The sequence below is a fragment of the Denticeps clupeoides genome, chromosome 16 (genome assembly GCF_900700375.1).
Source record: "Denticeps clupeoides chromosome 16, fDenClu1.1, whole genome shotgun sequence".
NCBI lineage: Eukaryota > Metazoa > Chordata > Actinopteri > Clupeiformes > Denticipitidae > Denticeps > Denticeps clupeoides.
In genome coordinates this window covers 14577316-14602737 of record NC_041722.1, presented here as the reverse complement: position 1 = coordinate 14602737, position 25422 = coordinate 14577316, and the positions used below count along the sequence as shown (strand labels likewise).

The following is a 25422-nucleotide window of genomic DNA, read 5'->3' as shown; positions in this document are numbered from 1 at the left end:
AAATTAAGTGATTTTGATACATAGCAAGCATTGCACACGGTGCACACAACAAATTGTGTCCTCTGCATTTAACCATCACCCTTAGTGAGTAGTGGGCAGCCATACCCGGGGAGCAGTGTGTGGGGACCTTGGCGGGATTCGAACTGGCAACCTTCGCATTCTAGTTATTTTAGTTATACTAAAAATGATTGCCCAAAATTATGTGCAGTAACCAAAAATCGTATTTACCATCCTTAACACGATCAGTAAAGTGGGGCAAGACATGAACAACAGCAAGTCAAAATGTTTAGGTGCCATTCAAGGCGCGTCGTCCCACTGAACGTTTTCGGTACCATTGGCTTGCCATACTGGCGCAGTTGCGACCAATGGGACCCTGTGCTGGTGCGGTACCGGTTCGGGCCGCCAGGTGGCGCTCAGCTCCGGACGGCGGCCGCTCTGGGTGGAGTCTCGAGTGACGTTGTACAGCCACCGCTTGGGCGAACGCAGGATGGAATAAAGCGAGAGGAAAAAAAGAGTAAGCGACGTGTTTCTTAAAAAAAAAAAGAGAAAAGGACAAGAACAAAGAGCTTTTGCGGTTTTTACAGGTTAGAGGCATTTCTCCTTCGCGGCTCCTCAGACGTAATCAGCGGGAAGAACTCGAGGGGAAAAGGATCCCGGATTTACAGCAGCAGGTGAGGTGCGTGATTTTCACCTCAAACAAGACAGGAATTGTGGCCTTTATCCTGGTCGTAATTAGAATAAAGATCGCCCTGGCCTTTTTTTAACAGTTTCGTATCTTTATTTAGAGTTCTTTTTTTATTAGGTCCCCTGTCTCTGTGGTATGTTTAGTGGAACTGCGGTGGAAGTAATGGAAGCGGGCAGCGACGCCGGACGGTAGGCCCGAGTCGAGTCGCTTCTCGCAGCCCGTGTCCGTGTCCTGCTCCTTCCCACGACGACGCGTCGAAGTCGTCGCCCGAGGACGCGTTTTTCACGCCCTCGCTACCGGCTCGCCCACGGCGGAGGGTTTTTTGTCGTTCGGCTCGGTCTCTCGGAGAAAACGCGCATTATAAAGCGCCAACGCGCGGGTTTGAGCTTTAAAAAGCTCCCCGACCCTCGGACAGACTAGCTGCAGGGTTCCTGTAGCCTGGATATCTCCGTGAATCCGGTTGCCTTTTAAGGTGGAACCTTATTAAACAGCCTCGGTCTTTTGGTGCTTTTATTTTTCGCTGTGTGTGTGGTGTAATATTCTGAAGCCATTATTGTCCTGATTTAGAAATGAAAATGAACATGTTATAAAGGGGCTCATAACCTTGATGAAGGGTGATCGACACCATTCAAAACTGGAACTGGGACCAATGGTTCTATGTTCAAGCTTCTAGGTTTTTCCCTTGAATGAATGAATCAATACCTTTTATTGTCACCACACATCAGGGCAGTGGTGGCCCTGGCGGGTAAGGAAGGTTGCCACCCTGCTGCCCGCTGCTCGCCAAAGGCGATGGGTCGAGCACAGGGGACGCGTTTTATCGTGTGCTGTGCTTCACAAGGAGACAGTACGTGTGCAGTAGAAGCAACTCCTCTACTGCAGATGTACGTGAGTGACATAACTCGAGGTCAAGTGAACGGTTGTGAGTAGCAGTGTTTTTTACATTGGTTATTTATTTCACTAGTTTAGCGCTGTCTGTCTCGTTGTTGTCTACGTGTTTGGGTTTTTTTTGGTTAAATGTAACTCTTGTCCCCTGTCTGCACTTTGTCAGTATGTAACGTTGTTTAAACGTTACATGTAGCACCAGGTTCCGGAGAAACGTTATTTCGTTTCACTATGTACTGTTTTAACATGTATGTAGCTGAAATGACAGTAAAGCTCAACTTCAACTGCATAGTATACAAATATTGTGCAGTGTTTTCAGTATTCTGATTATGAAATATTACACAATTGATTAATAGACTGACCCCCAGAATCCCTTCTATGTAGTCAGTTCATGTGAGGGTACAGAATGGTAATGGCTTTTGGGGAAAAACCTCTTTTGAGTCCGTTTGTCTGTGTTGTGATGCGCTTGTAGCGTCTTCCTGAGGGCAACAGGCCAGACAAATCACAGCCCAGGCAGTGGTGGCCTAGTGGTTAAGGAAGCGGCCCCGTAATCAGAACGTTGCCGGTTCGAATCCCGATCTGCCGAGGTACCACTGAGGTGCCGCTGAGCAAAGCACCGTCCCCACACACTGCTCCCCGGGCTCCTGTCATGGCTGCTTACTGCTCACCAAGGGTGAGGACACATTTTGTTGTGTCACCGTGTTCTGTGCTGTGTATCACAATGACAGTCACTTCACTTTATTATTATCACTTTATTATCACTTAATTATTTAAAAAAAATCACAGCTCAGGCGGAAGCAGTCCTATTTTTTGCTCTGCTGAGGCCACGGGAAGTGTAAATGTCCGCAATGTGCTGCGATGCAGTTCATCAGCGATGGACGAGCGGTAGAAGGTCAGCAGCAGTTTGTATGCATGAGGCTTGTATCTAAACCTCAAGCACCAGCTTGTACTGAATATGAGACAGTAACTGTACAGGAACAGTTGGTCCTGAAATGCAAAATAAGAACAGAAGTGGTTTTGTATTGGTGCTTTGCGCTGCCATCACATCAAACCTCATGGGTTTTAACCAAATTTCCTTCCTCCATTATTACATTTATGTGTAAAAAATGGACAGGTAATCTATAACAACTGTATGAAGCTACAATCTAAAGGTATTTTTTTTCTCTCTCTCTCTCTCTCACACACACACACACACACACACACATATATATATATTTTTTTGGTGAGAGAGAGAGGAATTCTAGGAATTTCCTCACTACTTACTGTTAGTGAGCGGTGGTCTTAGTATCGAGGTGTCATGGCCTGGGGACATGTAAAGAAAGCCTGGTGGCAGTGTGGTGACGGTATCACGTTACTGGAATTCTTCTCCAAAAAAAGGAGGGGCAGGGGCGACTTAGACATGTTCTTTTGCTTTCTTAAAATATTTTTCATGCTACAATTGAAGAACTGTTTCTGACTTGAGTTCTCATACATACACACGTCTGTTGTTGACCCGTGTCACTGTTTTCTGAATGCTGTCTCTTATTTTTACTGCTAATGACAAATGCTGTAAATGTAAATGTGCTGCTCTCTTGACCCTAAACTTCCCTGTCTGGAGGTTACTGAAATTCTAGGCTGCAGCTGTTGGGCGTCCTGCTCCAAGCGGGGCTGTGTGGTTACTCATAGTTGCTCAGCTGCCACTCCCCCGATGCTTTGGACGTGATTCAGCGTCAGAGAAAGAGCCATTTAGCGCAGTACGACTGTTACAGTTCCATCTTTGTGTTCAGTGTGATCAGCGGGCCGCGAAATTTGAGACTAAATTCTGTGTGAACACTGACCAAGACCGGAGCAAAATCAGAGCCACTGTTTCACATGCTCTAGTAACCCTTATTCCCCCACCAGTGGCCCTTTTTCACGTTTGTTTGCCTGTTGTGAGCAATTAGTCCACCCAGTTAGAAGGTCATTTAGTTTTGGTTGCCATGTGTCCACTTATTACCGCACCATTAAGCAATAAACAGTTATGGTAAAGACAAAAAAAATGGAAATCAGTGTGGGAAAACTGCATATGATGTACTTTCTGCCTTTCAGAATGGGAGCCTTTGAAGAGAAGAAGGAAACATGTGGGACCATATGCCTAAAATACTTGCTCTTCACTTTCAACTTCCTTTTTTGGGTAGGTTTTATGTTCAACCTATGGTATTATTCAGAGATAAATACCTATAAAACAGTATCAAGTAGACACACAAAACCTTCGATTTTACTACATTTGATTGGATTGATCAGCTATTAAAATGCTACTAAAATACTCCAGAAGAAATTTTAAGTGCAGTATGGTCTGATGACGCTTATATCGATTTGTTTCTCTCTGTGCTTTCCTCAGCTGGCCGGGGGTGCAGTTATGGCAGTGGGAATATGGACTATTGCTGCGAAAAGTGATTACATCAGCCTGCTGTCTTCCAGCATCTACGCGGTCTCTGCCTACATTCTCATCTTGGCAGGGGTCATTGTCATGATAACAGGGGTCCTGGGTTGCTGTGCCACCTTCAAGGAAAAGAAAGGGCTACTGAGGATGGTAATACATAATTTATTCATCTGCCACAAATAGAGTGGAATAAACAGTTGATGTAATAATATATGATCATTTATTTCTCATCTGTGTACTATATAGTGATACGCTAGGATCTAGTATCAAGCTTGAATCAGATCCAGTTTAAAGTGCTGTCCTTTTTCATAGAAGAAAATCAAATGGAGGAGCTAAAAGTAATTTTGAGCTGACAAAATTCAATGACAAAGACATCGTGATTGCAATATTATTGCCATCAATACAAACTATGTATTGATTAAATTTCCTATCACAAGATTATCTAGTCACAGGCATCCTTCATTTGAAGATGAAGAAGAGCCACATTGTCACTCACCCTAGAAATGTCTTTTTAGAGATGTAATACATGTGAAAGTGAAGTGATTGTCATTGTGAAACATGGCACAGCACACGGGGAGCAGTGTCTGGGGACTCTGCAGCACTCTGATTATGGGTCCATTTCCTTAGCCACTAGGCCACTACAGCCACCACTAGTGACAATGACATTTTCATGGTTTACAAGGCCAGTACGCTTGCTACTTAGCTATGAAACCATTACTCTGCAATACATACATGTTCTGTTCGTATTCCGTGTAAAACTGTTGACTCTAAATTATTCACAGGCCTGGATGGTGTGTGTGTGCGTGTGTGTGCCCTAAACCAGTGCAGTGGAGGCCCAGTGGGTAAGGAGGCAGACCCGTAATTGAAAGGTTGCGGGTTCAAATCTTGAACCGCCAATTTGCCACTGAGTTCCCCTTGAGCAAGTTACCATCCCCACACACCGCTCCCCGGGTGCCTTTCATGGTTAAATGCAGAGACCACATTTCACTGTGGTGTGCTGTGGTGTGTCACATGAGTAACAATTAATCACTTACACTTTACACTATTAATATATAATAATGTTTTAGTCCCTGCTTTGGAAAATAATTGGCAAGGGGTGCAATATATACTGTAAATACATACATGCATAGCAGGAGAATGTATTGGCAAGGATCTCACAATACAATTCGTATCACGATACACGGGTTACGATACGATTTTCACAAAATATTTTGATACCTTACATATTGTGCTATTCTACAGTTCACTGAAATTGTAAATACAAGATGCTGTGTTTCTTCTGTCATGTTCTGTGATTTCACGCTGCATGAATTGCCAGGCACTAACTCAACGTACACAGCTCTAAAGTGCCATCTGCAGGAGTGGAGGTTGTAGTCGCACACTGATTAAATTTGTATACAAAAATATCGATATTTGATGTCCCTGTATCAATACAATATCACCATGTAAAATATTGTGATATGTTGCTGTAGTTTAGGCAACTAATTAAAGGATTTTATCTATCTTAAAGTGTAAAAAAAAAGGAACAGTTATTAAAAAAGTGAAACAAATCTGAATATGGGCTACAAGAACTGGGGGTTGGTCTCTCCCAACTCCGTAAATGAATGAAAAGTCGGCAGATTGAGAACAATATTGTATTGCTGCTCAGAGAACAATAGGATGCCAGGATTTAGTTCAGGATTTAAACCCACAGCCTTCCAATTACAGGTCTGCTTCCTTAACCGCTAGGTCACCACTGTCCTTTGGTTATGTTTTCACTGGTTTGTATTTTGTACAGTACTGTATATATAATTATCATGTAAGTATTGCTCTTTAACCAGCAATCCCTAATTTTATCCGAAAGTATTCTTTTGTTACACTGATCCTGAAGGATTCACGCTGGGTTATATCCTTTTATTACATTAGACATAATGCATCTGAGTCTCTCACCCAGAGTGGCTGTCCCCTGCATATTCCTGCTCTGGGATATGAACCTGTGACTTTGCAGGTCACCTCAGCAATGATGTAAATTATTAGTTGAGGTTGTGTAAAATCAGTATCAATAAAGTTTCCCTACACACGTTGGTTTTATCCTTCCCCACTTGCGCTGTTGCTCTTGAATGAACTCAGAGACTCTTGTTGGCCGGGGCCAGTCTGTACAAGCAGAGGTATGCATCTGTAGTCTGCTGGAGCTCAAGTGTCCTGGAGGATCAGTCTCCCAGAATTCTGTGCTCCGAGATTAAAGTGAAAAACACTGAGACTAGAACATTGCTAGACCAGATGAGAATTGCTACACAAGCATAATAACATAATAATAACAAATGTAAATTTGTATTTTGCATATATTTTTATGAACACCTTGACGTTACATTAACACTGCATTCCTTCTTTATTTGTCACCCAGTACTTTGTCTTGCTTCTCTTCATTTTCCTGCTGGAGGTCCTAGCTGGTGTTCTGGCCTACATCTACTACCAGCAGGTATGGGATATGTATGCTGTGTGGAGTCTGTTAGATTTTATTTGTATCTGTATCTGAATAGTTTTTTTTTTTTTTTTTTATAATTGAAGGTTTACATCACAACTCTATTTCTAGACTGTGTGTGTGTGTGTGTGTGTATATATATAATTTTTTTTCTTCTCCCCAGAACTAAATAACATCTAAGATTTTTCATATTTTGCTTTTCATCTAATATTTCTGCACAGCTGAACATAGAGTTGAAGGAGAACCTCAGGGAGACCATGGTGCTGAAATACAGACAGCCGAATCAGGACCACATCACTAAGGCTGTGGACAAACTACAGCAGGAGGTGAGAGAGAGTGGGTTCTCACCTTACTAAACACAGTTATGATTGTGTTTGGCATGAATTATTTATAATTTTGCTGCCATGACTTACTACATGTAAGCTCTTTTTTTTTTATTGATATAGACCAGGGGTCAACAAACAGTCAAAGACCTTAACCATTTAAATGCAGAGCCCACTTCCCCCTGAGCAAGAAACATAAACCTGTTTCTCCATTGAACTTACCTTGTATTTTAAATTATGGCTTTATAGCCCCTTTTACACTGGGGGGATTTGCCTTTATATTGCCTCATTGCTCTGTGTAAAAGATAATATTCTGGAAAGGGTGTGGTCAGTAAACTGGCAGGAACAGAGCTGTATCAGAGTCTGTAAACAGCAGGGTAAGCTGAAAAAAAGGAGTGTGACATGATAATATGTATACTACCATTCAAAAGTGTAGGGTCCTTTAGAAAGGTCAGTGTTTTCTAAAGAAGGTTCTTGAATTTAAAAAAAAATTTTAATTGAACATATTTCAAATGACTAAGAAAGTCATTGTACTAAGATCATCACAAAAGGGTTTTTTAACAATGAACTATTGAATGGTTGTGTATATAAATACCCCATCCAAAGGAATAAAAAATGCCCCAGAAACAGTGTTGTCAATCTGGAGAAGATATTCTACTGCAATCCACCTGACGTACATGAACATATAAAATTGTGCAGACAATGTTGCCAGAAACATTTGAAATGCTCTGTACAAATATCAGTAATCGGTTCTATATTTTAACTGTTACATGTATAATTAATTGCCCTACAAAAAAACATTGGGATGGATTGTGTGATTCCATAAATGTATGTAAGTCGCTCTGGAAAAGGGCGTCTGATAAATGCTGTAAATGTAAATGTATGAATTTTTTATAAATCCGGCAACATGATGAACAAGCTGTGCATATTTTCTAAGCATAAACTAAAGATATGTCACAGTAGACACAGATACAGCAGTGTCAGCACCACAGACTGTGGAGTTGTGCATAAAACTATACACCGCTGCTGGATTTCTTTCTTGTTCAGGATTGCAGCATGAACAAAGTGATTAAGTGTATGTGCCTTAACAAATATCTGGACTGTAAGTGCACTCTATACTTCCTGTGAAACCCCTTCAGTTCAAGTGCTGTGGCAGCAACAGCTCCTCCGACTGGGCCGAGAGTGAGTGGATCCGCTCCGAAGACGCCAAAAGGAGGATTGTCCCCGATAGCTGTTGCAAGAGCCCCAGTGACAGATGTGGCCTGAGAGACCACCCCTCCAACATCTATAAGGTGGAGGTGTGTTAATGCTGAACCTCACACTTGAATCACACACATGCCTGGACAGTCACCAGGTTGAGACATTGATCCAGTTTCATCTCTTCTGGCTTTCATGTGGCATATGATGTGACATGCATGTTTGGTGTTTTCCAGGGTGGCTGCATCACCAAGCTGGAGAACTTTATTATGGAACACCTGAAGATAATAGGAGCTGTAGGTGTTGGAATAGCTTGTGTACAGGTGAGCATCTGTCAAATTGTATGACAAAATTGTACAGGAACCATGCATTTGATTGTCTGACTGCTCTTTCTCGTCTTTCTTAGATTATTGGCATGGTTTTTACATGCTGTCTCTATCGAAGTCTGAAGGCAGAGCCATACTGAGGAGTGCAGCAGTCTTTTTGACTTTTACAGCATTCCCCTTGTTTATTTCAGACTACTGTCATGTACAATTAGAGACTGGCAACTGTAAATTCATGCATCTGACTGCTATGGACTGTTTCTAGAGACATATAATGACTGGTTTGCAAAAAAAAAGAAAAAAAAAAAGATGTGAATCTCATGATTCAGCTTTTGCACTAGTTCAGGCTTACAGCAGGTATGGAGGTTAATTCTGTATGCAGTGTTGCAAGATCACAGCTATGCAAGTTCCTATCAAACTGGATTTCTGTAAATGTAGCAGTCATGTTGATGGAACGTCATGACATGAAAGTAAAAACTTCATACCATCTCATGTTCACATGAGTATAAGGCTACTGTTTGTAGCTGCAACCAGTCCTAATAAGTGCCCAATTAATTGCCTTTACTTTACAGTTTCATGTGTTTTTTTTTTTTTTTTAGACTTTGTAGATTTTTAAGAATTTTTATTAACTCAACTATTATTTTATTGTATTTATCACAGTTTGATCATGAATCCACTGGAATTAAATGAACAAGTGCTGACATTTTTTTTTAAAATAAGCATGTGATTATTCTGCATGGCTCCTGCAATGTGTTTAATTATTACTACTACTGATAATGCAAGTATTGCCAAAAAATCCTACTGAATGTCATTGGGCATATGACATGAGTGCCTGGTCATGTGATCGGGTGATTGGAGCATGCCTGTGAAATGCTGCCTCAGACTGTAGTGCCTGCCAGCCTATCGTTTTACTTCATATATAATTACTCCCTCATTTAGCCAAGTTATTTGATAGTTTTTATGTTTTTTTTACATAATTTACAAATCAATATTTACTAATACTACAGTTTTTTAAACTTAACAATGATTTACATACCGTTCTGCCTTTTTGTTTAAGAAGTCTTATTTTATATTACAATGAAGAATTTGGTCCTTATGCCGTGGCTTTTCAAATGCAAAGGGGTCCAAATAATTATAGGATCTGGCCACACCCTTGAGTGTTTTAATGGGCTAGTTGAGATAATAGAAAACCTTTTTTAATTTATGTTTTTAGCTTTGGGTTTGTATCATTTCTGTTGAATTAAAGGAGGAGTTTTAACCCCCTGTTCATGCCTTGATGCTTGCATTTTTCCACCTCACTTCATGTTAGGGATGTGCGATACCACTGATTTCGATTTCGAAGTGAAATTCAGGTTGGTATCGGCAATACCGATACTTTATACTAAAACTAAATGTGTATGGAAAATCTGAATAAAAAAAAAGTGAATGTCAAGTGTATGTCCTTGGGTACTGAGTTGTTGGGGGTGCTCGCCAAAAGCACCCGCCCCTTTCTGTGACGTCACCGCAGTATTTCTACCAGCACGTTTACTTTCAGTTGGAACCTGGTACTGAATGTAGAAGAATGATTACATCGAATCCATTGTGCTAGTATCGATCTGACATAATTTGTATCGATCCGCACATCCCTACTTCACATCCACTATTTCACAAAGACAGTGGGCGCTTTCACTCGTACAAGCTTTAGGACAGTAATCACACTGGGGTGCGCACCAAAAAAACAAAAACAGGTGGTCTGGATCCGAATCAAACGGCGAACCGGTGATAAAACGTGCCGAACCAAAACAGGACCAGAGCTGTAAACCACACGATTTGTACATTTCAATGCAGTTGTTTGTTTCGTACACTCCCAACATGTGGTAAGATGAATCGCGGACGAACTTGGAGACGCAGTGCCTCACAGACATTTCGTCTGACTACTTCATACGCGCGATTTCACGCAAAATATGTAGGTAGTCCACAACAGAAGACCTACTTCCTGTATTTACTTCTGTTGTTCCCGCGGTGACGCATCTGACCAATAAGCAGAGAGAAAAGTTCTCGCGTGATTTGCAGCGACGCGTTTTTGTTCGCAGGGATTTTTTTCCCTGGTTGAAAGGAAACCTAACCAAGAGTGTTGAAATGATAACATGGTAATATCGTCTTACTCTATTAATATAATATAACATGGTAATATTAACGTTTATGATGAATAGGGTGGTAGTAGCCTAGTGGGTAACACACTCGCCTATTAACCAGAAGACCCAGGTTCAAATCCCATTTACTTTGTGTCCCTGAGCAAGACACTTAACCCTGGGTGGGACTGTCCCTGAACCTACTGATTGTAAGGTGCTCTGGATAAGGGCGTCTGATAAATGCTGTAAATGTAAATGAATACTATTTTATTTGTATAATTTTGGAATTAAGATGAGAAGAGGTTAATGCAACAAGATACAACAACACATATAGGATCATAGTCCTCAAAGCTGTACCACCCAGATCCTTTGACCGAATTGTGGAAATAAAAGCAAGTATATATAGATAGATACAGGATCTCAGTCTTTAGTGATGCAGAGTTCACTGGAGGAACATGTGGACAACTCCAGCTGTCACACCCAGGGTCAAGGTGGAGAACTTCTCTGAAGCTACAGAGACAAGGAGGAGAGAAAAAATACATTTACATTTACATGTACATTTTGCGTTCACATAAATGGGGAAACCAGAGTTTGATCAAGCCCCCATGCCACCTTCCAATCTGCCACAGTGCTCACCACACAATTATCACTCTACAGGACACAATAAAGGCAGCGTAACCTCTATTTATCCATATGTCACATATCTATTCTCCAATAGCATCAACCTACAAGGAACAACCTCTGTAGTGGGAACATTCTAGTAAAAAAACAGGAATACATCCAACTTGAATCCAGGTCTTGTCTCAGATAAAAGTAACGATTAAAACATGCATTAAATGATGTAAATCTCACCTGAGGACTGTGTTACGGTAGTAGGAAGAGTGGTGGTCGGCCTTTCTGTTGTTGTAGTAGTCGGGGTAGTAGTTGCTTGTGTAGACGTTTGTGGGGTATTGATAATCAGGACTGGGCCAGAGCGGACTAAGTAGTCTTTTGTCACAATGCTGTTAACTAATAAACCTGCTGCGGCTTTCCCACATGAGCTGGGACACGTCTGGTTCGGCATTGTGGCTATGCAGAGGTGCACCATGCACTGCACGTACATCTAAACAGAAACGGGAAAATAACCAAACACTACAGATCTGCTGCCGTATTTGAATTTGTTTGTGCATATGAGCAAATGCACTTGTGATGGCTGAGTGACTGACCGTGGTTCCTTCTATATTGAGGTTTTCCAAGTTTATTTTGAAGATTTTGACTTTGGAATTGGATGACAGCATCTCGATTGTGGTGTTGCCATTCATACATCTGAAAGGAAGGGGAGAGATCTGTGTGTGAATCATTACACCCAAGTCCCCAACTAACAAGGCCCTCTCCTTAATCAACAAATCCATCACTGACCCTTGGTTGAGCAGAGGGAACGTCACCGCAAAATCTGCTGTTGCTGATTCCACGCAGCTGTCGACCTTGAGCTCGGCCTTGTCAACCGTGGTGTTGCTGAAGACGTAGAGGTCAAGCTCGTCCAGGCGCTGTGCAGCACGGACCATCCCAGCGGCAGTCATTTCTTTTTGTAACATGTCGGTAGATTTTATCTTGGGCCCTTGGCCAGGCGGATAAAGCTCGATTCTGAACGCGAAGTCACCAAAAGTCTGGGTCTCTGACGGTATGCTGATGTTGTACTCTGGGCCCTTGGCAGTTTGACCTGGGATTCGGCACGCCAGAGGGAGGATCAGAGATGGCACGCGGCTTATCATGGTTGTGGGCCGTCTGCTTTGCAGAATATTTGTGTATACCATCTCAGAACCAGATTGCTAGAGAGAGTGAAAATTGATTAGAGGCAAAGAGAGGTTTCTATTGTGCCAGTGCATGTTCTTTATCATAAGATAACACTGCAAATGACCTGGTTTTCAATTGTCTTTTAAATACTTCATGTCTGCTGCCATTTCAAATGAACTTGACAGTGCCCTGTTGGAAACTGGTGGTCATATAAAATGTATGTATAGTTGACTGTATAATGTGTATGTGTATGTACACACATACACAATGTTATTAGTATTCAAACTATGCAAATCAATATTCTACATTATACAAAAAAAATGGAAACTTTCTTACTACTCTGTTTGTGCCACACTCCGTCAGCAAGAAGCTGACTGTGATGTGGGTTGAATTGCTAGAGACCGGACAGGAGCCGTCGTTCAGTTTGAGGTCATTAAGCGGCAGATTTATCAGTGATGCTATGGGCAGCACGAGGGACATCCGGTTATCCCCACATGTGACCTCTGAGACACAAGCAAAGTATGCAGAGCATTCAAAGGAATTAATACCTTGGCAGCATATTTATAATGATAAACTCAGATTCCATACATTCGTTTTCCTAATCACCAACCATGAAATGGTGCTGTAAATATATATTTAATACATCTGGAATAAGAAATCTAAAAATAGTACCTGTTCCAATTGGCATGATGTTCATTTTTTCTGCAAAGAAATGCCAGACAGACTTGTTATTCTGCCTCTGCAGTTCACATGAATTGCACCGGAATTTAAGGCTTGAGGCTTTAATGAGAGAATGAGAAGCCACTTACTTTGCTGAAGCCATATGCACCTTTTATCTGATTGAGAACTGCAAAGGGAAGACATATCTCAGTTATGTCTTCTTATGTCAGATACAAACATGTATCTTCATTTTCAGCTTGGTTTCAGTAAGAGTGCATTATCTTTATTAATATTTTTTTATATAATTAAACACACACACACACATTCAAATATACATCAGTTGCCTAATTATAGTTTTTGGAATTAAGTAATAGATGGATGGATTTAAATTTAAAATTGCCTGCTTATTACATATATATAAGATTCTTGGAGCAAAAAAAATATGTATATAAAAATGATGCATAAAAAAATGATGCATAAATCAAGATCCTGAGCGGCAGATCTGTGCGACATGGAGCACCTTATGCTGTTTGCAGTGAAACAGATGGGCAGAAGATGGCTGAGCTGGTTGGGGCTCCTAACCCAGGAAACCTGGACCGTCGTCTGCGAATCTGGTTGGCTCATCATTGGTGACACATAGAGTTCGGGGGGTCCGACAATAGCAATCTCAGATATACTAGAGAGGGAAGGACATTATGCTGTGAAGAGGCTTCGTCTCATGAACGTTGTAGTTAAAGACAACAAACAACATTTAAACACATTTGTAAGGAGTTGCTTGAGTTATATTTTAAGGATGACACTTGAACTGAGTGGAGCTGCCCCGACCTCTGTCCCTCTGAAAGGAAGCTGATGTTGAATGTGAGCTGCTCGTATGGCAAAACCGAGGCCACGTCGCCCTCTGCTGGGTTCTGCTGGGCAAATTGTGGAGGCGCCGGGCAGTCAGCAGAGCCATTTTCCACTGAATCAAAAAAAAAAAACTACGTTCAAATTCAATCTTATAGTGTCGTCAAGGATCTGCAACACATGCAGATGTTGCGGGCTCACCTGTGATGGAAAGGTACACAGAGCTGGAACTCAGCGCCCCTTCCGGCACGGGCATGCCTGCGAGGAAAGGAACGGCGTAGTCCTCCACCATAATCTTGACGTGGTACTGTCCCACCGCAGCACCGCCTGCGTAGCTCAGGGTGCAGGAATCCTGCAGCAAAATGGGACATTTTTAACACGGAATGGTCCAATCCATCACAAACATCACATCTGTCCCCAAGCAAATCACCTCCTCCAAGCGCAGGAACAGCTGCTGAGGGCAATCGCCTTGGCATTCGCCAAGATCCTCCCTGGCATAGCGGCACTTGACCGTATCTTGATCCAGGTCCTTCACGGTCAGAGCTACACTGTGGGGACATTCCACGCTGACCCTAATTCGGGGACAAAGATGTGTCGCAGTTCAGTCATCCTGCACCATGAAACTGTGTACAGCGAAGATTTATAAGGACCATCTGCGGTTTTCACCAGATCGGTGGAGGAAGAGCTGTAAAAGGAGGCTGGTTCACTTTTTTTGTGTCCACCCGAACTGAGAGGTCAACCTTTGTATTCAGGGTGATATTCACACTGGTTCTGTGCAATAAGAGACAAAGATAATTATGTAGAAATTCCACCAAATGCACACAGCAATTAATGAAATATGATGTTTTCAGACATATGCAACCATTGTGAACTCTTCATTTTTCACCCACCCCAGCGTCAGGCTAGAAGTGTATATACTGGGGATACTTTGCTGCCATTGACGGACACACCAGCCAGGAGAAGGCATTTGGCCTTGTAGGGGTGTGGAGGTGGTGTAGACAGCACAGTTGGAACTTGCGTCACTGCACACATTGTCAAGGAGAGAGGGGCAGGGCAGGGGGGCAATCGCTGTGTAGTAGGCCCTGACCTAAAATGCAGAGATGAAATGAAAATGGCGAATTACAAAAATATAATTAGTTCTCTTTTTGTTTTTTTGTTTTTTTATTGAATTAATCTCCCACATATGGAGTGCTACGCATGCCAAATTTAAATAGATAAATACATCAATAATTAAATAATGGAAAAATGTCAAAAAATGATAGGAAATAAAACCAGGAAATAAAAAAATTGTTGATAAATGTTAATATTTTACTATTTATTTAATGTGGGCACATTCAGCACATCATGAATTACTCTCACCCATTCAAGTAAGTAAGCAGAAAAAAAAACTGATCTAGCTTGATCTTATTCAGACGATCGATTTGGTCTGAAGCTGCGTCCTTTCCAACATGTCGTCACCATTCATAGGTGATGTTCCAGCAGAGTAAGAGACATTGCAGGATTAGCAGACTACATCAAATCAGGGTTAACGCGGAGGATTTTATTGAGATGATTGTTTCTGAATTTGAAAGAAATGGCCACGAATGGTAGTGCCATGTAAACCTTCCCTTTTGCGCTTGCTGGTAGCTGCTTGTCACAAATCACTACTGGCACTCTTTTCCACCCATTCCACCATGCCTGCACCTCTCTTTCACACTTCATTACATTTAAATTTACAGCATTTATCAGACGCCCTTATCCAGAGCGACTTACAATCAGTAGTTACAGGGACTGATCCCCCTGGAGACACTCACTGTTAAGTGTCTTGATCAGGGACACAATGGTAGTAAGTGGGATTTGAACCTGGGTCTTCTGGCGAGTGTGTTACCCACTAGGCTACTACCACCTTACTTCATATTGCTCAAGTCTGTATCGGAATCCCAAGTATCGGAACTCCTTCCTGTGACCTGGCCATCCTGCTGTCCTCCCCCCTCTCATTTACACACATGTATTCTGTCTTAAATCCAACTGACCTTCTATCCTCTCTTCTCCAGGGTCTCTTCCACCCACACCCTACTCACACAACAGAGCACAATGTCATCAGCAAACAACACGGTCCCTGGGGACTCCTGTCTGATGTTATCTGTCAACCTGTCCATCACCATAGTAAACAAGAAAGGGCTTAGAGGTGATCCTTCATGTAGACCCACGTCCACTTCTACTACCGACCTCACCACTGTCACAATGTCCCCAGACATATCCTGCACCACTTTCACATACTTCCTCATACAAAACCACAGCTTCTCTCCAGGCATCCGGTCTTAGGCCCCTAAGACAGTCCTTCTGACTCTCTTCTCCATCAACACCCTGAGTGCAAAAACACCTCATCTATAGTGCTCTTTCCCGGTATGAAAGCATACGGCTTCTCGCTGATCATCACCGCTCTTCCTTACCTTGCTTCTACCTCTCTTTCCCATAACTTCATGCAGTAGCTGAACAACTTCCAGATCGTATTAAACCATGTGCTTCATGCTTCCTCAGATATGTGCTTCATGCTTCCTCAGATATGTCATCTGGTCTTCATCCTCCTCATAGCTGTCCTTACGTCCTCTTTGCTAGTGTTCTGCACCTCTCTGGCCCATTTCTTCATTCATCAGCCCTTTCCAATTGCTCAACACACTATTCTTGCTTGAAAGAACATTTCCACAGTTGTCCTTTGTCCCCATTACCTGCTGCACATCTTTCCCGGCTCTCTGAAGATCCTTTTCTCCCTCCTGAGTGTCATAGGGCCATTCGCCTGATCTCTCTACAGTACATTTTTTTTTAGCCAGTTCATTTTAAATGCTATTTTTATTGCAGATTTGACTGAATAGGAAAACAATTCTATTTAGCAATTTGTATAGTAAGTAATCAGCTAAGTATGCAGCTCATGCTGTTCAAAACCCAAATATATTGTGAATTGTACCAAATCGCAGTATATAGAATGTGAGTGTGAGACACTAATTAAGGACACAAGGACACAAGACCTACCTCTCCGACCCCAGGGTCATTAAGAGTTTCGATATTGACCACAGCACCGTATGGCGAGGCTTCACATGATGGAAGGAGGAGCCCTAAACTCAACACCCAGACCCACAGAGGAGTTTTGCCAGACATCAAGGACAGCCAGGAGACGCCGATAGTGAAGGTCTGACCGATGAGAGCGCTGCCGTCTGGAGATGGAAGAAAGCACAGAGTTTAAGCGTTACCGGTCACTAACAGTGCCAGTGCCGTATGCCGGATACCAAGGTGTTATGTTGAGAGAAACCAAAAACAGGTTGGGGTTCGTGGGAGAGATGCTTGACCTGAGAAGTTCTTACGTCAGAACCTCACCCCAGGCAAAGCCACTGTTTGGCCTGCCTATTGCATGCATTCCTAAAATGCCTTCTTAGCCATCAGTTGAGCAGTCAGGACCCCGTGGGCCACTGCTTGTTGACAGCTAGAATAGCGTCAGAGCGGCCTATCCAGGGAATATGAGAGAAAGAAAAGAAAGAAAAAAAAAAAAAAAAGATGCAGCTTCATAACCTTGCGGTTTAGAAACTTTTACAAAATTTTTTTATTAATGGTGCCACATCTAATTTTCACTGCACCATGGATAATTCCGCCACATGTCACTCACCAACGTGAAATGCCTGTTCCTTTCTGTGTGTTTCTGAGAACTAGTGTGATTAACTGTTGCACTGCGCTTTGGTTATTTCAATTGTGGTGTTGCTCTACTGTTAAAACACATGACGTTTTACAGCAAGATTAAACAAGTGTAGAACAATGGGGCCTACAGAGGATGCCGATATATTTTAATACTTAGCATCCAAACACACAAAATGTCAGTCTTTTGGAACATGTTAATTCTAGTATGGTAAAAAAAAATCTGATGTCTAGGATTAAAACACTAAGCTGTTAAATGGTTTCAGATGTCAGTGCTTTGACTATTACTGTAGTGGATTTCTGGTCATTTCTGCTTGAAGAATAAATTAGGTTAAAGCCCAGGTTTTTTGGGTCTAATTGGTTGAACACACCCATTGTCAAAAGTGTTGAGCTTAAAACACGTCACCCCACCTTTTATCAGCACATTGTCTCATTGCTCAATGACTCCCATTTCGCTCTGGTTGACCCAGACGGTGTTCTGTTTGTCCAAACTGTTTCAACATTTCTTCCTGGACGGTCTCCCACCACACAGTGAAACCATGTCCAACACTTACATTGCCCACTCCCACTGGGACAACACCTCAAATTCCACCCCAGAAAAATCTGACTGTACCTGTTTCACATGGAAAAATTCATCTTTTTTGGTCAGTCCAGCAAAGTCACCACAGAAGAGCAGGGTGATGCAGTTTATAAATCACAAATCATCTCCGGGGTGAAAAAAGATTAATGCGACACTCACTCACAACGACCAATGCTGGTCAAAGTTGTTTAATTCATCAGTAAGAAACATTAGAATTGTGTTTTTACATTAAAATAAACTTCCTCAAATCGCTTTAAGTCTAGCACAAGGCTTAAATCCAAAGAGCCAAAACTGATCTCATCTTTACACCTTTGCCTGAGCTCTAACCCATTAGACCCAAAACTTTACAGATTTGTGATTCAAAACTTTACAAACAATATACCAGCTTTAGAACACACAAATTCTTTCTAATATATTCATGCATTCCTCTAGCAAATTTCTGTACATAACTTGCAATGTCTTAAACAATTAGTCTCAACTTATATAGAAAAGAGACTAAATTATATTTAAAATTTAGTATATATTTGAAACCTGTTGCACCAAAATTATGCTTCAGAATAATAATTTTTAATAACTTACTGGCTACTAGACTATCTAGATGCTTCATTTAAGGGTTCTTACTCTAGTACAAAACATCTCCATCTGAGAAGCCTTTAGGCTCCCCCATTATTTTTTAAAAACTGGCTCAACGGGTGACTAGGACATGAGGTGTGGCCAGAGCCTGTTTCAGACTTCTCTTATTGGCTAGTTTACCAGAGACAGCACATAACAAAACTACCATATTTGACTAAATTACACTGAATTTGGTGGCATTATGGGTGAGAGTGGGTCATCTTAGGCCATGGAATTATACAATACCATATTATTACAGTACACTATAAATGGTGAGAAATTGCCTTTAATGAATACATTTCCAAAAACAACAAATCACCACATTTGGAAGAATGGGTTGCTGGTCTGTATAAGAAAACCAGTACTAAATGTCGGTCCTTCTACACAATTTGCGCCCTTTTTAAAAATTAGGGAATTGGTCCACTCTATTCCATAGAGTATATTATGTCCCGATGGGGTCTGGAGTTCAGTCGCAGATCCACAGGTTTCACTTTTGACTCAAGATGTCCATTTCCAATAGCACATCTTAACACTTGTAACAATTCTACAGCTTTACCAAAATCAGTAGTCAAGAGTTGTTTAGCCAATAGGGAAGCAGGATGTTGGATAGGGGGCAGGTTTGGTCCCATGTTTAAGTGCTTCTCAGCTCTCTTACTGTCCATTCTTCACGTTCAGCATCTTCTCCTGAGGATACACCGCAACATAGGTTTAATATTGCAGCAATGAGGATCAAATAAGCACAGATCTCAAACTGGAACACTGCCAGATATGAAATACAGGCTGTAGTTCCATTTGAATGACAAGCAACCAAAACAGAGGCGTGTCCAGTTAAGTAGTATTTAAAAAAAAAAAAAAAAAAAGGGGTTCCCCACACTTGGTCACATTGGGGAGGGGAAATTGAGTTTTACCTTAATCATGGTCTCCAATTTCACTGAATCAACAGCAAATTTGCGAATCCCATCAGAGAGCTTCTCCACAGCCATGCGGTCCTCATTGTGGAGCCAGCGGAAGCCCTTCTCATCCAGATGCACTTTCTCCAAGTCACAGGTCTTTGCTAAGAAAGATCAGCACAAAAAATAAATTAAAAAAAAAAAAAAAAAAAAAAACACGCAGTGATCTCAAAACACAGCCCTCCAGTAACATACATAGAGCCAGCAGGTGGCGCATTAGGCTCTGTGATACATTGACTATTTTGCAGAGCCCGGCCAACTCGTATTACTCTGCTACTGCTCTGAACAATCAAGGAGCGTGCAACGTATTTAATAAGGAAAACATTCCACTGAAGTTCAAACACAGGCTGTATGGCTCATTTGCCAAGAAACCATTGCAGTTTTAAAAAGGAATAAGCAGGTCACTTTTCCACCAAGCATGTTAATAACCAGTCAAAGCAAGAAGCTAATTTGCACTCAGCAAACACCTTTATTCGACAAACTGCAATCCAGTTCAAACGAACTGATCGGCAATCTGCAGAGGAATGTAAACTCAGAAGATGTGTTGTACGTGTTTGGACATTTTTTTGCGATTAACATCAGAGTTGAGCGAACACCTCAGATCTGTTCTGAGAAACTAACTAAACGAATACTGCAGACTTCAAAGCCCCTGTAAATCAACAACACTGCTCCTGACTAAAATTAACACTTTTTTTTTTTTATGCATTTGGTGACAATTTCTGAACCAAAAGCTTTGCCCGCCCCTCGTTTAGGGTTTCATACCTCCCTGCTGTGTGAGCGAAGGCTTCACTTCGCTGTGGTCTTGGCTGAGCTCTGCCAGGAGTCCAGGGGAGATGGTGAGAAGGTCGCAGCCAGCCAGGGCCTTGACCTCACCAGTGTTCCTGAAGGATGCCCCCATGACCACTGTGCTGTAACCAAACTTCTTGTAGTAGTTATAAATCTTGGTAACACTCACCACACCTAAAAAAAAAAAAAAAAAAAACGCAAATAAATCAATAAAGAACACTGACTGCAGTTAAAATTATTTTTCAGCCAAGGTAAGCAGAGAACCTGGATCTTCATGCGGCTCAAAGCTCTTTTGGGCAGTGTTCTCCTTGTACCAGTCGAGAATGCGGCCGACAAAAGGTGAAATGAGGGTCACCTTGGCCTCAGCACACGCCACAGCCTGGGCGAAGGAGAACAGGAGCGTCATGTTGCAGTGAATGCCATAGTTCTCCTCCAGCTCCCTGTACACAAGGGACAGTGCATAAAGACACAGGAAGTCACAAATAAAAAAAAAAAAAAAAAGTTTCAGGTTAGATTTACAGCATGCTACAGTAGACACGCAATCACAGTTTCAAGGCTATAGAGCTATAAAAGTTGCATTCTTCATTTGTCAAGAAAACACAGGGGCGGGGAAGAGAGGATATAAATAAACCCTCACCGACCAGCCTGAATTCCCTCCCAGGTGGAGGAGAGCTTGATGAGAATGCGCTCTTTACCCACACCGGCCTCCTCGTACAGCGATATGAGTCGACGAGCACGAGCCACCATCCCATCTTTGTCAAACGACAGCCTGGCAATGAGCAGGAAGTGAATGAAGGTGAGAGCAAGCCTGTACCGGGCCTTAAAGATGTCCCACATATGCTTTTCTAATATTAATATTAAAAATAAATAAATACATTTTAAATTCTCTTCTAGTCAGTGCTATAAACTGTTCGTTAAAACAGCCAAACTGACTGTGCTCAACCATACCGTGCATCCACTTCAGTGGACACCCTGCCTGGAATCTTCTTGAGGATCTCCAGGCCAAAGCTCACAAACAGCTTGTCCATGATGTTGGTGACTTGCTCTTCCTCGCTCCTGCAAAGTAACACGTAGGTCACGTCACTGAGATGGAGACTTAACCGCTCATTGCCGCGTGTTTCACGTCACTTACCCGCCCTTAGCCGTGCCATATTTAATTGCCTGGTCCACTAGAGGCTCATAGGCAGGCATCTTGGCTGCAGCCAAGATCAAGGAGGGGTTTGTAGTAGCATCCTGGGGCTTGTATTCTTCGATAGCTGAGTGAGAGAAAATGTTAACAAAAATAAATAAAAAAATAAAAAGCACTTAAAACGTCTTTTTTTTTTTTTTTTTAAAAAACCCTGATCAGTAATGACTAGAGTAACAACAATCCAGATTCTCACACACATGCAGTCCTTAAAGCCTGACCATGTAAGGTTTCAGATAAGAGGGGTGTGGTTGAGGGAACACCATCGATATACTGATCTGCCAAACTAGATTAGAGCGCTGTATGGACAAAGCAAACCATTCAACATGTGGAAGTGAAATCTTGCTAAACAGCTTTACAAAAAAAAAAAAAGGCTGCAGTAGAACAAGGTCATATTTATTAAGACAACAGCTTAGTTACTTCATATTTGAACATTGGGAAATAAAACCAGTTACAAAACTAGATAATTTTTGTTGAGGAGAAAAAAAAGGCTATCATAGATTAAGTATTAAAAAAATAAAATAAATCTCCCAATTGCACAACAAACCAGTTTATTGTAAAACATTAGTCAGTTAACAATGAAAGAGAAAAATCCCAGGAAATATGGTTAAAAAACACCACTGATTACAGTTTCTGAAAGTGAAATGACTGTCAGTGTGATACACAGCACACGGTGACACAACGAAATGTATCCTCTGCATCTGACCATCACCCTGAGTGAGCAGTCGGCAGCCATGAAAGGTGACAGGGAGCAGTGTGTGCGGACGGTGCTTTGCTCAGTGGCAGATCATGATTCAAACCGGCAACCTTCTGACTACGGGGCCGCTTCTTAACCAATGCCCCATTGTACATTTTGCCACACAACTGGTGCTCTGATGTAATTTGCACACAAAGATTTCTCAAGGGTAATGTACCGATGTAGGAAACATGTGACAAACAAGACTACATTTATGGCAGACGCTGGCGTCCAGAGCGCCATAGAAATCAGTAGTTACGGGGACAGTCCCATGGAGCAGTTATTACTCAGAGACAAAATAGTAGTAAGAGTGTGACCTTCTAGGCTTCTAACAGATTTGGATCATCAAGACGCCACCTGCTTCGGAGTCAGGGGCAGTGGTGGCCTAGCTGTTAAGGAAGTGGCCCCGTAATCAGAAGGTTGCCGGTTCGAGTCCCGCTCTGCCACGGTGCCGTCCCCACACACTGCACCATGGCTGCCCACTGCTCACTAAGGGTGATGGTTAAAAAGCAGAGGACACGTTTCGTTGAGTCACATTGTGCTGTGCTGTGTATCACAATGACAAATCACCTGAACGTGTCTGGACCGGTCTGACGTCACTTTATGTCGCGTCATTGTGACTTCGCGAGATCCATGGTTTGGATCACAAGAAACAAAAAAGGAACAAAAGCCACACTGTCCACAAACACGGTGTCATTATTACAGACCTACAGGTCACGGCGGGGTTCGTCTGAACAACTAGTTTTTATATATATACTCGGTTACCGAAAATGGTAACCAGAATGCACCGCGTTTTTTTTTTTTTTAAGGAACTTATTATTATGTGCAAGAATTAGCATTTGTCTGTGCACACATCACATTCGAATAAAACTACTACGATCCAAATGCCTACAATGCACATGGCGTGAATGTGGACCTAAAAAACACGACATTAATCCTAGCTTGCTCATCTGATGGCCGGCTAAGTATCGGTCTACTAGTTATTAAAAAAGAATACTTTTTTTGCTAACATGCAGGTTCAGAAACCCTGAAGTTCTCATCAGGAGAAGATACTAGCGGCCTCCAGGCTAGTAAATGCAGCTAAATGATCGGCTAGCACTCGACAGGCCTGGTGAAGGCTGCGCTGCCTTTAGCATGAAGACCAGTGGTTTTAAAAAGCCTTTTATATTTAAAGGCGATTAGCATGCTTTGCTGCACGGCGGCCCTTTAGTGTGAAGTCGGGATTTATATCCGCGGGCGGACCGAGCAGCGCGCCACGCGTGAGCGAAGCAGGGCGGAAACTGGCGAAAAAAGGGAAAGAAAGTCTGCAGATAAGGCGTTCTGGAGACCAGGAGTCACGACGGAACAAGACACCGTGAGCCCGACTAATAAAAAAAAAAAAAAACCCGGAAACCCCACTGGTCTCTGCACCTTAGCATGAAACACAGGCTAACTAGAACCGGGTCAGATTTCAGCACCAACTTTTACCTGAGCCAAAACGTTACCACGACCATTCGTAACTAGAGCGGGATGGCAAAGTTTGACAGTCTCCGTTAGTTAAATATTAACGCGGTCTCGCCACCAAGAGCCGCGAAGCGCCGCCTCACCGTTAAAGTCGCCGGTGTCCGCCACGACCACCGTGAACTTCCTCAGCTGCTCGAGGGTGGAGACCATCTTTCGGCGCTTGTCAGCTGACATGTCGGAGCGCGGGCGTTTATATACCGGGGCAGCGCGGGGCGCGAGGCGGACGTCGGGGTAACGGGCGCGTGCACGCGGCGCGGACTGACAGCGCGGCGGCGCGCCTCAGCGGGAGGGGAGCGGGGGAGGCGTGGCTCTGGAGACCGATTTCGGCCAATGAGCAGCGGCTTTACGTAACGTAACGCAGCACGCCAATTGCCCCACCAATTCAAGTTATTTTTTTACCTATGAAGGGCGAAAAATATTACCAAAATATGAATGCATCCGTAGTAGTGTTTAATTCACCCTTTGTTTTTTTTTTTCCTCATTTATGGACCTGAAACAAATTATAATCACTTGGAATTTTGCTGACAAAAGTCTGTTTTAATGACGTTATATTATTGTGTGTGTATATATAATGCATAAGCTGCCTTCTGTATTCTCCTCTCTATTTCCTGTGATCTCATCTGCGTTGCGTCTACAGCTGCAGTTCCAAAATTCTGCCACCAGGTGGAGGGCGCTTCCAGATTTTGGTTCGCCTGTTGCAAAACAGCAGCGTATGTAATGAGCTAGAACTGACAATATTGTGAATGAAATAAGCACCCCGCTCCCCTCCCCTTTAGACAGGCGTGAGATTTCAGCCCAGCTGCAGCAGTAAGAAGGCACACCGAGGACCTCCTACTCACGCCCCCCATATATGAGTGTGATAGAGTTTAGAGTACACAAAGGCGCTGAAGTTAGCTCATTATTCACAGCTCCTTATTCGAATAGTCTGTTCCACCTTAAATACAGCAGGCTATTTATTTTACATGGAAATGTCCATATTCATCGTAAATCTATGTGCACGTGAGCAAAGTTCCCAGGTCAATTTTGCAGTGAAAAATGTTTTGGGTCAGGAAGGTAATAGTTGATACTATTTCTACACATCCTATTTTACCTTAAACAAGTGAGTTTTCAGTGGCTCAGAGCTTTTAAACTATTTTTTTGTAAAAGAGTGCCATTCATCAATCCAATGCACAGTTCCCATATGAAAACAGTGTTGGGCCAGACAGGTAACACTTGATACCATTTCTACCATCTCTGTGGGCACAGCGAGCGTCACCATATACAAATTTAAAACGTTCTTTATTCCTGAAACAGATTTTCAGATGGCCATAAACCGCGCTGCATTAGACCCCCTACAGGCACAATATGGGTATTGCAGCCTGCTGAGCAGTATTTAAGGTAGAACAGACATAAAAAAAAATAGCTAACTTCAGGGTCGTGTTCTACTTTGTGAGCTAGTTATTAGAGGCCACTCCAGTCAGTCAGAGAATCTTCTACCGGCCCCCGAAGCAGCATGCGCACCTCGCAAAATTAGGGGGCCCTTACTCCCCGCAAATTTGCATACTCCCCATGTGAGCTCATGCGTTAACATTTACATTTACGTTCACAGCATTTATCAGACGCCCTTATCCAGAGCGACTTACAATCAGTAGTTACAGGGACAGCCCTGGAGCAATTTAGGGTTAAGTGTCTTTCTCAGGGACACAATGGTATTTTTAACCTGGGTCTTCTAGGCTACTACCACCCTAACTGTCTCATTGTGTACAGG

General features: G+C 42.5%; 3 protein-coding genes across 6 annotated transcripts; 1 reads left to right on the top strand and 2 right to left on the bottom strand.

Annotated features, from left to right (window-relative positions):
* Positions 1–428: 428 nt before the first annotated feature.
* Positions 429–9537, top strand: LOC114765850 (CD151 antigen-like). Of its 4 annotated transcripts, none has more exons than XM_028956336.1 (9): positions 429–514; positions 585–671; positions 3635–3719; positions 3927–4118; positions 6352–6426; positions 6651–6755; positions 7892–8050; positions 8186–8272; positions 8356–9537. In XM_028956336.1, the coding sequence occupies exons 3-9, from the start codon at positions 3636–3638 to the stop codon at positions 8413–8415; spliced, it is 762 nt and encodes a 253-aa protein (XP_028812169.1). In that variant the 5' UTR covers positions 429–514; positions 585–671; position 3635; the 3' UTR covers positions 8416–9537. The 4 variants fall into 4 exon arrangements, with proteins under 4 accessions (XP_028812169.1, XP_028812171.1, XP_028812170.1 ...); XM_028956338.1 differs by having other exon boundaries at positions 585–676; XM_028956337.1 differs by lacking the exon at positions 429–514 and having other exon boundaries at positions 521–676.
* A 1288-nt stretch (positions 9538–10825) lies between these two features.
* On the bottom strand, positions 10826–17101 carry LOC114766366 (uncharacterized). The gene is made up of 14 exons (XM_028957104.1): positions 16669–17101; positions 14550–14746; positions 14326–14430; positions 14090–14231; positions 13861–14011; positions 13642–13774; positions 13337–13492; positions 12966–13003; positions 12829–12858; positions 12493–12659; positions 11782–12191; positions 11589–11688; positions 11236–11485; positions 10826–10893 (listed from the first exon to the last, which is right to left on the bottom strand). Exons 1-14 carry the CDS (start codon positions 16792–16794, stop codon positions 10826–10828), a joined length of 2073 nt encoding a protein of 690 aa, XP_028812937.1. The 5' UTR covers positions 16795–17101.
* Positions 17102–18782: 1681 nt separating this feature from the next.
* Positions 18783–23954, bottom strand: taldo1 (transaldolase 1). The gene is made up of 8 exons (XM_028956687.1): positions 23759–23954; positions 21383–21506; positions 21199–21306; positions 20888–21019; positions 20515–20690; positions 20227–20424; positions 19423–19568; positions 18783–19198 (listed from the first exon to the last, which is right to left on the bottom strand). The coding sequence occupies exons 1-8, from the start codon at positions 23847–23849 to the stop codon at positions 19166–19168; spliced, it is 1008 nt and encodes a 335-aa protein (XP_028812520.1). The 5' UTR covers positions 23850–23954; the 3' UTR covers positions 18783–19165.
* Between the last annotated feature and the right edge of the window lie 1468 nt (positions 23955–25422).